We start from the raw sequence: 12,500 nt of genomic DNA on the forward strand, positions 1-12,500 counted from the left end.
TCTCTCTGTCTCTCTGTCTGTCTCTCTCTCTCTGTCTGTCTCTCTGTCTCTCTCTCTCTCTCTGTCTGTCTGTCTGTCTCTCTGTCTCTGTGTCTCTCTCTCTGTCTCTCTGTCTCTCTCTCTCTCCGGTGTGTTCACACATTTGATTGCTCGATCTGCTGTGTTCGCAGGTGCACCCACGATGACACTCCCAGGGACTGTGATAAGGATGAATTTAAGAAACCCGAGAGTTGTGGATTTATGAAAGACCCGAAGGGTAAGTGTCCCCCCGAGCAGCCGTCACTAGCAGAGGGGGAGGTTATCGTCGGGGACAAGCCATTTAAACCACAGTCGGGTTCATAAGAGCGAGGATGAGTTGTTTTGACAATTCAGAAGCACTAGTTTAAGTCAAACACAGGGGTTATATGCAAATGAATTCTATAACAAACATGCAACGCAGGAACTTTGGCCCACTAATTCTGCGCCAATTCTAATCCTTAATTAGATGTATTGCCCAGGCGTGGTTTCTACTCCTCTGTTTGTCTCCTGTTCTTAAACGTTGCTAACGTGCCTGTTTCCACCACCAGCTCCACTGGCAGTGCATTCCAGACACCCACCACCCTCTGTGTGAAACATTTTCCCTGCACTCCCCCCCCCCCCCCCCCCCCACTAACTTTCCCCCTCTCCCCCTTGTGTTCTCTTATGGTCGATATTTCCACCCTGGGGGAAAAAAAAAACCTCTGACCATCCGCCTTTTGTAATTTTGTCGCTCTCTGTCAGGTCGTCGGCCTTCCGGCGAAAGCTATCCAAGTTTATCCAACCACTCCTCATAACTAAAACCCCCCCCCCAGACCAGGCACCATCCCGGTAAACCTTCTCTGCACCCTCTCCAAAGCATCTATGTCCTTCTAGTAGCGTGCCAGAACTGCACGCAATATTCCAAATGTGGCCGAACTAAAGTTTTGTACAGCGGTAACATAACTTGTCAACTTTTATGTTCGATGTCCAGAAGGTAAGCATGCTGTACGCCTTCTTGACCACTCGTGTTGCCCTCTCGGGGATCTGTGGACCTGTTTGCTGAGATCAATGCTCTTACATGTTCTGCTGCTTATTGCAAAGTTCATACCTAAATGCAAAATGCATTGCCTCGCGTTTGGCCGGATTAAACTCCATCTGTCATTTCTCTGTCCAAATCTGCAATCCATCGATATGCCGCCGTATCTTCTGACAATCCTCAATATCTGTAACTCGGCCAATTTTGGTGTCATCAGCAAACTTACTAACCAGACCACCCACCCAGATCGTTCATATGCTCTGTGCATACTTAAGTAAAAGTTGATCTTGTATAAAAGACGGCTCCCTGTTTTTGCTCAAAAGTTCTGGAATTTTCCATATATCTCGTGTAAGAGTCGACCTTCATTCCTCACAGATAACAGATCAACATTTGTGGGTCAAGGTAATATCTTGTCCATAAATGTTACATCTACAGTGATTGTTGAGACTGTATGAGAGTCAAATGTCTGATGACTTGTTTATCAGAAATGAAAGCTTAAGTATTAATCTAATAAACTAAAACATCAGTAGACAAGATAAAATGGAGGGAAATGGAAGAATTTGGCACAGAGGTTTCAGACGCATCAGGTCAGAATGAAGTGACAACCTCCCTTTGTCCGCAGCTCAGCTGAGCTCAGTTTCCCGTACAACCCGTATTTTGGACAGTAACATGAATTTCAGTCCGTCAAAAGTCGTATCCCCGTAATAGTGGACCCCTTAGATTTAACCTTAAAAAAAATACAACTTTTACTCTACAAATATAACAGTACTACCAACAAGAAAGGCCTCAGCACTGATCCCTGCTGAACACAACTAGTTACTGGTCACCGCTACTTTCTGTGAGTTCGATGGCCTACAGTTTGGATCCACCTATCGAGCTCACCCTGGTTCCCGTGGGACACTTAGATCCACACAGTCCAACGAGAAATATACACAAACGATTGCCTCAGACACGCACAGTCCCAAAGACGGATCCCCTCATGGCTTTACAACAGGATTGTGGGTGAGTGCGGGGCCATGGTATCATGTCCTCTTGGTGCCCACCTACTCTACAAGCCCCTTATCCCTGCTCCAGGCTGGGGCGACACCCTCATGGTGAAGACACAGTTGGGCCCCCCCCCCACAGCCGCGGGCACTAGGTGCCCTGGGCTCCACCATGATGAGCATCAATGCTCCCTCTGGGCCACCCAGTGGAAAAAGAGAAGGGAGGGAAAATGTTGGTGAGCCCCTGAGATTGGCGATGCTTTGTGCCAAGGGAGGGCTGGCACAGAGTCCACTGGTATCAAAGCCAGTTCACACCACGATCAGTCCGGTTAAAGTCCGTGACAAGCAATCTACCATACCCTGGCACACCACCAGTGCCAACCTAATTGTCCAATGATTATAAATATATCAAAAATATAGATACGTGGATGGTTTTACTGCGTGATCTCATACCTATTGCGAAAGTACAAAGCCTCCTTGAGGAAAATAAAATCTTCTCAACTTTCTTCATTGCTGCATCCGGCAGGTGTCAGTGAGACCCCCTGGTCTAATGTCCGTCTGGGTTCAGTTCTTGGCCCCCTACCTCAGGAAGAATGGACCAAGCTCGGAGGGCTCTGGTTTCAGAGAGGCCTATGTCCATTCTTTCACTTCGGAGAACTCTGGGGGGGGGGGGGGGGGGGAGGGAGGGGAGAGGTGTCACCTTCAGAGTGGGTTCTGAGTGAGCTAGTGCAGAAATTCACACCAGGTCTATCCAAGGCAACTCTGAGGTTGGGAGGTAGGATCAAACCCTTCCCTGATCTTGCCTCCCCCGCTCCCCCCCCCCCCCCACCCCGCACTCTCCCTCCCTCCTCCTTACATCTTCTCCCATCCTAGAATTCCCCAAGGTCCCTCTGTGTTCCTCCAACCATTACCTGGTCCACACTGGTTTCCCTGTTAAAAGCGCCAGGTAAATGCGTGCTGTTGTTGAGGCTAGTCCAGCGAGTTATCAGATTGCTTCTGTTCTGTCTGCTGAAGGTCCCTTCCGAGAGTGCAACAAGCACATCCCACCAGACAGCTACTTTGAGGACTGTGTGTACGACATGTCCTGTGGGACTGGTGACATGGCATCGCTCTGCTTCGCCCTGGGATCCTATGCCACACTCTGCGCCAAAGCCGGATTCCCCGTCAGCTGGAGAAACCAGACCTTCTGCCGTAAGTTAATCCTGTGTCTGGTCAATGTGACTTTCCGGTGGACTCCCTCAGGAGTGCAGGAGAGACTCTTCTATGCAGCAACAAAGCATTTTGTCCGAGTTCTCAGAAGCAGAACTCTGATTTGATTTATTATTGTTCCATGTACCTAGGGACAGTGAAAAGTTTTGTTTTGTGCACAGGATAAGCAGATCATACAAGACAAAGTGCATTAGGGAAGAGGGTGGCTCAGTGGTCAGTACTGCTGCCCCACAGCGCCAAGGGCCTGCGTTCGATTCACCACCTCAGGCAACTGTCTGTGTGGAGTTTGCACATTCTCCCCGTGGGTTTCCTCCGGGTGCTCCGGTTTCCTCCCACAGTCCAAAGATCTGCAGGTCGGGTGAATTGGCCGTGCTAAATTGCCCTTAGTATGAGGCCAATTAGTCAGAGGGAAATGGGTCTGGGTGGGTTACGCTTCGGAGGGTCGGTGTGGACTGGTTGGGCCAAAGGGCCTGTTTCCACGCTGTAGGGAATCTAATCTTATCGAACAAAGCGAGGGATACAATGATATGGTTGCAGTGAGAGAGCAGGATAAGCATTACATTTGGAATTTGAGAGGCCCATTCAGAAGTCTGATAACAGTGGGGAAGAATGTGTTGGTCCATGCGTACCTTCTGCCTGATGGAAGAGATTGTAACCTGGGTGGGAAAGGTCTTTGATTATGCAGCATAGAGGTTCAAAGGGAGCTCGGGCTGTGCCTCCACACATCACTGAAGGTGTCCAGTCAGATAGATAAAGTTGTCAAGAAGGCATTCCAAGTATTTGGTCTTTAACGCCCAAACTCTACAAGCTAAGGGGATGCTGGAACTGTATAAAACACGAGACCTAGTTATAATCAAAGATGTATAACACATATTACTGTATTTTTGGATTTAGATTTTTAAAATAGAGGCAGATGTGTGGTTCCAGTTCTGTGAGGGGATGTTTTTAAATGAGATTAGAAAGTCACTTGGAACAGTGAACTAGTGTTATCATTTCCAGGGAGGTATGAGACAGAGTGAAGGCCATCTGTGGTGTTAATAGACAAAAGATAAATGTACAGGACAGACACAGAAAGACAGATCAGAGGCCACTTGGTTTAGTTTTGACTTCAGTTCAGCTCGGAGAACAGTTTCCTCTTCGCAGGACAGTCACGTTGTCAGATCAGGGGCAACCAGTCACCTGAGCAGAAGTGGGGGTGTGTAGACATCTTCAACTTGTTGGGACTGAAACGCGGCTTGAAAGAAAGACCCTTTCCAACACTCTCGGAGAGTCAAAAATTATCTTGGCTTTCCTAGAAGGAAAAATGGGAAAAGTCCATTAAATGAGAATTGAGTTAGGAGTGAAAGTTCTTTGAGATTGAGTATCTGTAAAGGATAATGTTGGTTTTCTGCTAATGTTAGATCTTTCTAAACTGTCATTTATACTTTTTTTCTATTGTGTCATAAACTTGTGATCTTTTGTTAAAAAATATTTGCAACCTTGCACACATGTTCAGTGATACAAGTTCAAGGCATGCAGCCCTTCTTCATACAGCAGGGAGTGGGTTTTTGTAACCCCCTCCCTATTGAGGCTGGTGGGTAGCTGAGAGAGTGGCAATCGAGAAACCTTCAAACTGAAACCAGGATGATTTGTTTTAGGCAAGAGGATTAAGGGAATTAGAACTAAGTGAGTGAAGTTAAAATGCAGGTTAGTCATGATCTCAGGCTTGGGGGCTGAGTGGCCTGTCTATGTGTGTCTATGTGTGTGTCTATACGTGTATGTGTGTCTCTATATGAATGTGTATCTATATGTCTGTGTCTGTGCCTGTGTGTGTGTGTCTATGTGTCTGTGTCTGTGCCTATGTCTGTGTGTGTGTGTCTATCTGTGTTTGTCTCTATATGAATGTGTATCTATATGTCTGTGTCTATGTGTGTGTCTATCTGTGTGCGTGTGTGTATCTATATGTGTATGTATGTGTGTCCATTTGTTTCTGTGTGTCTATATGAATATGTGTCTATATGTCTGTGTGTGTGTGTGTGTCTATCTGCATATGTGTCTCTGTGTCTGTATGTGTCTACATGGATGTGTATCTATTTGTGTCAGTGTGTGTCTGTGTGTGTGTGTGTGTGTGTCTGTGTGTGTGTGTGTGTGTGTGTGGATGTGTGTGTGGGTGTGCCCTGTAGCCCAGTATTTATTCTCTCTCTCCTCGCCAGCTCTGAATTGCCCGGCCAATAGTCACTATGAGCCCTGTGCCAGTGCCTGCCCTGCGTCCTGTACTGACCTATCAGCCCCCAGCGACTGCAGTGGACCGTGTGTGGAGGACTGTGTCTGTGATGTGCGCCACATCTTGAGTGGGGACCAGTGCGTCCCCTTCACTCAGTGCGGCTGTGTGGACCCTGACAGGAACTACCGGCTGGTAAGTAACTCAGCAGTCACTCCCCAAACACCTGGGTTATTCACTTCTCATTAACTAGGTGCAGAGAGTGGGGGTGGAGAGATTGTATGAGGGTGAGCAGATTTGCAGTGACAGAATCCAGAAGGGTGAGAGTCATACTTTTATTGTCGATATTTTCTGTTGTTACTGATCATAGAATGAATCTTACAATGGCCCTACAGTGTGGAAGCGGGCCATTCAGCCCATACTGGCCCTCTAAAGTGTATCCCGCCCAGACCCTCCCCCCCTCTATTCCTGCATTTCCCATGGCTGACCCATCTAGCCTGCTCATTCCTGCACACTACGGGGCAATGCAGCTGATCCGCCCTAACCTGGGCATCTTTGGACTGTAGGAGGAAACCCACGCAGACACAGGGGAGAATGTGCAAACTCCACACAGACAGTCGCCTGTGGCGGGAATCGAACCCGGGTCCAATGAGGCAGCAGCGCTAACCACTGAGCCACCGTGATACTGGGCTGTAACTCCACCTTCCAGTCCATTCCCTCTATCCGTGCAATTCCTTGAGACAGTAAAGATCTGGCAATCCCAGCTTTCAATGATAAGAGCATCACCCATGCGGGAGAAAATTCCGGAGATTTCCTGCCCTCTGACTGAAGGAATTTCTCCACATCTCAGTCCGAAAAGATCAAGCCCACATCCTCAGACCGGCCTCCACTGCGTCGATTTTGTGACCAGGGGAAACAGTCTATCCTGTCAAACCCCTACAGATTTCAACAGGAGCATCTCTCATTCTTCTAAGCTCCAGAGAATTTTGACTCAGTTTACTCACCATCAATCTAGCCAACCTCTGCTGTATCACCTCAATATGGAGACTAAAATTTCACACCATACCCCAAAACAACGCAGAATTAATTGGAAAGCTCTTTCTACTGTTAAAGATGGGCCAAAAGGCCTGCAACTATACTCTATGATCATCTCCTTAACAATATAAATCCCAATGGCCACTGGTAATTCCTCCAGCCCATGACTCGGAATCTTGGGATAGGGGTTTGGGGGTTTTACCCAGGAGACATCGGTTCCCAGTCTACAGTAGCTGATCGAGTCGGCCTTGTCACTCCTCAGCCTGCGAGGGGGGAAAACCTGTTCAGGACGTCCACTCGGCACTGCGGTCTGACCGGAATTGGGGTGTGCGATTCCGAGGTGAATCACTCGGTCAATCGGTCCCTCAATACGTACACGTCTAACGTTAGGACACACAAGCAGACCACAAACTGGGTTGCTAATCGAGTTCAGGGAGCATCCTATAGGAGGAGGGAGAGAATTTAAAAATGAGGGAGTTCTAGCTCTCAGCCCCCGCCCCAGGAAGATGAAGACGTTATCACCAATGGTGGAGTGACGGGAATGAGGAGATTTAGATTAGATTCTGTACTGGAAACAGGCACTTCAGCCCTACAAGTCCACACAGACCCTCCGAAGAGTAACCCACCCAGACTCATTTCTCGATATTTACCCCTGACTAATGCACCTAGCTTACACATCCCTGGGCACTATGGGTTATTTAGCACAGCCAATCCACGCTAACCTGCACATCCCTGGACACTATGAGTAATTTAGCACGGCCAATCCACCCTAACCTGCACATCCCTGGACACTATGAGTAATTTAGCACGGCCAATCCACCCTAACCTGCACATCCCTGGACACTATGAGTAATTTAGCACGGCCAATCCACCCTAACCTGCACATCCCTGGACACTATGAGTAATTTAGCATGGCCAATCCACCCTAACCTGCACATCCCTGGACACTATGAGTAATTTAGCACGGCCAATCCACCCTAACCTGCACATCCCTGGACACTATGAGTAATTTAGCATGGCCAATCCACCCTAACCTGCACATCCCTGGACACTATGAGTAATTTAGCACGGCCAATCCACCCTAATCTGCACATCCCTGGGCACTATGGGTAATTTAGCGTGGCCAATCCACCCTAACCTGCACATCCCTGGACACTATGAGTAATTTAGCATGGCCAATCCACCCTAACCTGCACATCCCTGGGCACTATGGGTAATTTAGCACGGCCAATCCACCCTAACCTGCACATCCCTGGACACTATGGGTAATTTAGCATGGCCAATCCACCCTAACCTGCACATCCCTGGACACTATGAATAATTTAGTGTGGCCAATCCACCCTAACCTGCACATCCCTGGACACTATGGGTAATTTAGCATGGCCAATCCACCCTAACCTGCACATCCCTGGACACTATGAGTAATTTAGCATGGCCAATCCACCCTAACCTGCACATCCCTGGACACTATGAGTAATTTAGCACGGCCAATCCACCCGAACCTGCACATCCCTGGACACTATGAGTAATTTAGCACGGCCAATCCACCCTAATCTGCACATCCCTGGGCACTATGGGTAATTTAGCGTGGCCAATCCACCCTAACCTGCACATCCCTGGGCACTATGGGTAATTTAGCACGGCCAATCCACCCTAACCTGCACATCCCTGGACACTATGGGTAATTTAGCATGGCCAATCCACCCTAACCTGCACATCCCTGGACACTATGAATAATTTAGTGTGGCCAATCCACCCTAACCTGCACATCCCTGGACACTATGGGTAATTTAGCACGGCCAATCCACCCTAACCTGCACATCCCTGGACACTATGAATAATTTAGTGTGGCCAATCCACCCTAACCTGTACATCCCTGGGCACTATGGGTAATTTAGCACGGCCAATCCACCCCAACCTGCACCTGTTTGGACTGTGGGAGGAAACCGGAGCACCCGGAGGAAACCCACGCAGACACGGGGAGAATGTGCAAACTCCACACAGACAGTCGCCCGAGGCTGGAATCGAACTTGACGCAGTGAGGCTGTAGTGCTCACCACTGAGCCACCATGTCACCATGCTGCCAACTCTCCCCCCCCACCCCGGCATAGAAATAGCCATCTTCAGACGGTCACACTGTTGTCAGAGAGCTTGGGGCCAGAGGACATAACAACTGAATGTGGGTTGAGGATTGTAAAACCAATTTGCTGCCAGTCAGGGAGCCAGCCTAGGTCAGTGAGCACAGCCTCCACTGGGGATCGAGGTACTGCACAGAGCAGCAGAAAATGGCACATGGAGAGGGAGTAATTAAAATCACTGATATCCCTGTCAATGTCTCGACAGCTGGGAGAGTCCTGGATGGCAAATGAAGACTGTACCAAACGCTGCACCTGCTCCAGCCCCAGCAACATCACGTGTGAGGAGTGGCAGTGTGGGCCCCTGGACAAGTGCAAGGTGTTGGACGGTGACCTGGGCTGTATCACATCAGGTCAGTGAGCAAGCAAGATACCGGCCGCAATGAATTCTGCACTTTATCTACCTTAGTGTCAGTGTGGCTTTATCGTGCACTTGAATTAATACAGTGACTGGGAGTGTTTGACGGGAGATAGTGTAGAGGCAGTTTTACTCTGTATCTAACCCCGTGCTGTCCCTGTCCTGGGGAGTGTTTGATGGGGGGATAGTGTAGAGGGAGCTTTACTCTGTATCTAACCCCGTGCTGTCCCTGTCCTAGGAGTGTTTGATGGGGGGATAGTGTAGAGGGAGCTTTACTCTGTATCTAACCCCGTGCTGTCCCTGTCCTGGGGAGTGTTTGATGGGGGGACAGTGTAGAGGGAGCTTTACTCTGTATCTGACCCTATGCTGTCCCTGTCCTGAAAGTGTTTGATGGGGGGATAGTTAGAGGGAGCTTTACTCTGTATCTAACCCCGTGCTGTCCCTGTCCTGAGAGTGTTTAATGGGTGGATAGTTTTATCTAACTCAATGATAACACTGTGTCCAAATTAGAAGCTGACTTTATAAGTATCACCCTTCCTCACGATCTAACCTGTCTACCCATCCCACCCGGGTAGCCCTCACAAACCCACTCAACTCCTCCATGAGCCATTTTCCCTGCAGCCACATAGCCAGCTCACCTACAACCTACCTCAGGAGGAAGTGAGGTCTGCAGATGCTGGAGATCAGAGCTGGAAATGTGTTGCTGGAAAAGCGCAGCAGGTCAGGCAGCATCCAGGGAACAGGAGAATCGACGTTTCGGGCATAAGCCCTTCTTCAGGAATTCCTGAAGAAGGGCTTATGCCCGAAACGTCGATTCTCCTGTTCCCTGGATGCTGCCTGACCTGCTGCGCTTTTCCAGCAACACATTTCCAGCTACAACCTACCTCACCCACTCCCCACTCGATCTTGTCCCTGACGTTCAAACTGGGCGTGTAACCACGACACAGAGCACCTCTCGGCATGAAAACGGGCCACGTCCTGTCTCTCCTACCTCTGACTCCACCCTCCGTTTTAACAACAATTCCCTAACCCTTGAACATTAGATTCAATCACTGCTCTTCAGCAGGTCCCAGGAATGGGATATCTCTGGTTGAAACTTTGAGAGGCTCCAGTTGGCACATGGCGCAACAGTGCCATGCGGTGGCGGGACATGCACATTACAGGATCCCTGCGCTCGGCTTGATCCAAGAGTCCCCTACACATGCCCCCGAAGCAAGGGGAACGGATTATTCTGCACTCCGGACAATTCACCAACTCTGCAATTCACCTCACAGTCCTGAACGCAAATCCTCCATCTTCCAGGATGTCTCAAAGCTTGTCCTGAACAGCACCCAATCCTCACACAGGAAGATCCCAGAAATGGCCACCCGACTTCTTTCTCGTGTTGATCGTGCGAGGGGTGCTGGGGGTGGGAGGACGTTGGTGCTCAGGGTTGACCGGAGGTTCCTTACGGATGTGTCAATATTTAAAGGGAGTAAAGCTTCCTGCTGCTCCCTGAAGCTGGGAGTCCCCAGGGAGAGAGTCAGTATTTACAGAGAGGCTGGGGGTGGCGGAGGTCTGTTGGTATTTATAAGGGGTCCCCAAGGGAGTCTCCTCTGTCCATTTCTCAAAGCTCTTGGATGAGAATGCTCTGTATTCAAGGAGGGGCACAGATTCAACGTGATGTCTCCTTTATGTGTGTCCTCACCCTCCCACAGGCACTGCCTCCTGTCACATTGCCGGTGACCCCCACTACTACACCTTTGACAACGTCATGCACACCTTCCTGGGCACCTGCACCTACACCTTGGTCACCGTCTGCAACGCCACCATGGTCACGCCGTTCACCGTCAGCGGCAAGAACGAGGAGCGGGGCATGCCGTACGCCTCCTACCTCAGCGAGGTGCACGTCAAGGTCGAAGGCCTGAACATCGCCATGCAGAAGAGCAGGAGGTTGCTGGTGGGTCCCTGCAGAATGACATAGCTGTTGTGGGGGGGGTGGGGGGGAACTGGTTTGGTTCCTGCGGCAAGGTCTCACGGGTCTTTACAAAGACCAGTTTGGATTTCCGTGGCTGCATCTTGTAACCTGAGTAGATTAATTAGGTTAACCCCTTTAGGGTGTAGGTTTGCTCGCTGAGCTGTAGGTTTGATATCCTGACGTTTCATTACCTGGCTCGGTAACATCATCAGAGGCGACCTCCAAGTGAAGCGAAGCTGTTGTCTCCTGATTTCTATTTATATCTTTCTCCTGGATGGGGTTCCCGGGGTTTGTGGTGATGTCATTTCCTGTTCGTTTTCTGAGGGGTTGACCCCTACCAGGTTGACCCCTACCAGGGCAGTGTCTGCCACTCGGTGTAAAGGATCATTTCAAATAATTAGAATCAGGCGACCAATCAAAGCAATTATTCAAAGGGCGTCACTTTCTATGAGGTAACAGCTTCGCTCAGGGGACCAATACAAAAATAATTCTTCTCTTAAAGTTCATTCTTTTAAAAATTCTAATTAGTTCATTAATCATACTAATCCCTGGGCTGTTTTATGAGGAGAAATTGAAAAGACCAAGTCTGTTGTGTAGAGAAATGAGGGGTCGTTTTCTCCAAAACTGCAAAATCAAGTTAGTGCAGAAAGCACATTTCCCCTGTCTGGGGTCCAGAGGGGTCGAGACCCAAGGGACACAGTCTCTGAATAAGGGGCAGGCCTTTTAAGGTGGGGGTGAGGAGGGGGGTTCCTTCACTCAGAGACTGATGACTCTTTGTAACTCTCTCTCGCAGACAGCTGTGAGATTACTCGGTTTCTACGTACCAATCACAGCAAGGGACATGGGGATAGTTCTGGTAGAACATCCTTTATCCGAACATCCAAAATCCAAAAAGCTCCGAAATCCGAAGTTTTTTTTAATTATTAACAAGGTTGTTTGGCGAACAAACAGTTAACCCAAGTCGACACTTGGTCGATGCGTGTCACTCAGACGCGACGATGGGGTGGGGGGGCCCGTGGCCAAGCTTAGGAGTCTGCTCCTCCGGTAAGATTTTTTAAAAATTTCACCGTTACACCCTCACTTATTCTGAAAACCGAAAAATTCCGAATTCCGAGAAACAGCTGGTCCCGAGCATTTTGGATAAATGATCTTCTACCTGTACAAGTCAGTGGAATTGCAGTCATGCGGGCTCGAGGGGCCGAGTGGCCTCCTCCTGTTCCAATCCCAGCTGCAGACTAGACCGCTGTACAAGGGGCTGATTTTCCACATTTTGTCAATCAGATTGTCACTGTCCTTCACTAACAGCATTACTCAATAATCCTGTATGTGTCTTCCAGGAGATATTGCTGTCGTTTGTAAGATAGAAGGACGACGGGGAAGCAATATTAATTCTGCATTGATATTTGGGTGCCCCAATATTCTAAAGTATTTCTAAAGTGAAGCAGTACTGTGAATGACAACGCAGGAAACATGCCAGCCAGTTGGTGCACAGCAAGATTCCAGAAGTATTAACTCCAGTGGCATTTGCTGAGGGATAAATATTAGCCCAGTTGGTCGAAGAGAGCTCCCTTGGGACAGAGATATGAGGTG

At 49.0% G+C, this 12,500-nt stretch overlaps 1 protein-coding gene across 1 annotated transcript in view; it reads left to right on the forward strand.

The window, feature by feature from the left end:
• The window catches only part of LOC122544398 (uncharacterized), a 150,101-nt gene that overhangs the window by 86,744 nt on the left and 50,857 nt on the right, over window positions 1-12,500 (forward strand). Inside the window, exons 33-37 of the mRNA XM_087983038.1 lie at window positions 171-256; window positions 3,031-3,207; window positions 5,418-5,620; window positions 8,804-8,948; window positions 10,651-10,892. Of these exons, the coding sequence (XP_087839164.1) occupies window positions 171-256; window positions 3,031-3,207; window positions 5,418-5,620; window positions 8,804-8,948; window positions 10,651-10,892 (853 nt within the window). The remainder of the gene's footprint in view (window positions 1-170; window positions 257-3,030; window positions 3,208-5,417; window positions 5,621-8,803; window positions 8,949-10,650; window positions 10,893-12,500) is intronic.

This window comes from Chiloscyllium plagiosum, unplaced genomic scaffold (assembly GCF_037043375.1).
Source record: "Chiloscyllium plagiosum isolate Xiang-an unplaced genomic scaffold, Cpla_swu_hap1 HiC_scaffold_44, whole genome shotgun sequence".
NCBI lineage: Eukaryota > Metazoa > Chordata > Chondrichthyes > Orectolobiformes > Hemiscylliidae > Chiloscyllium > Chiloscyllium plagiosum.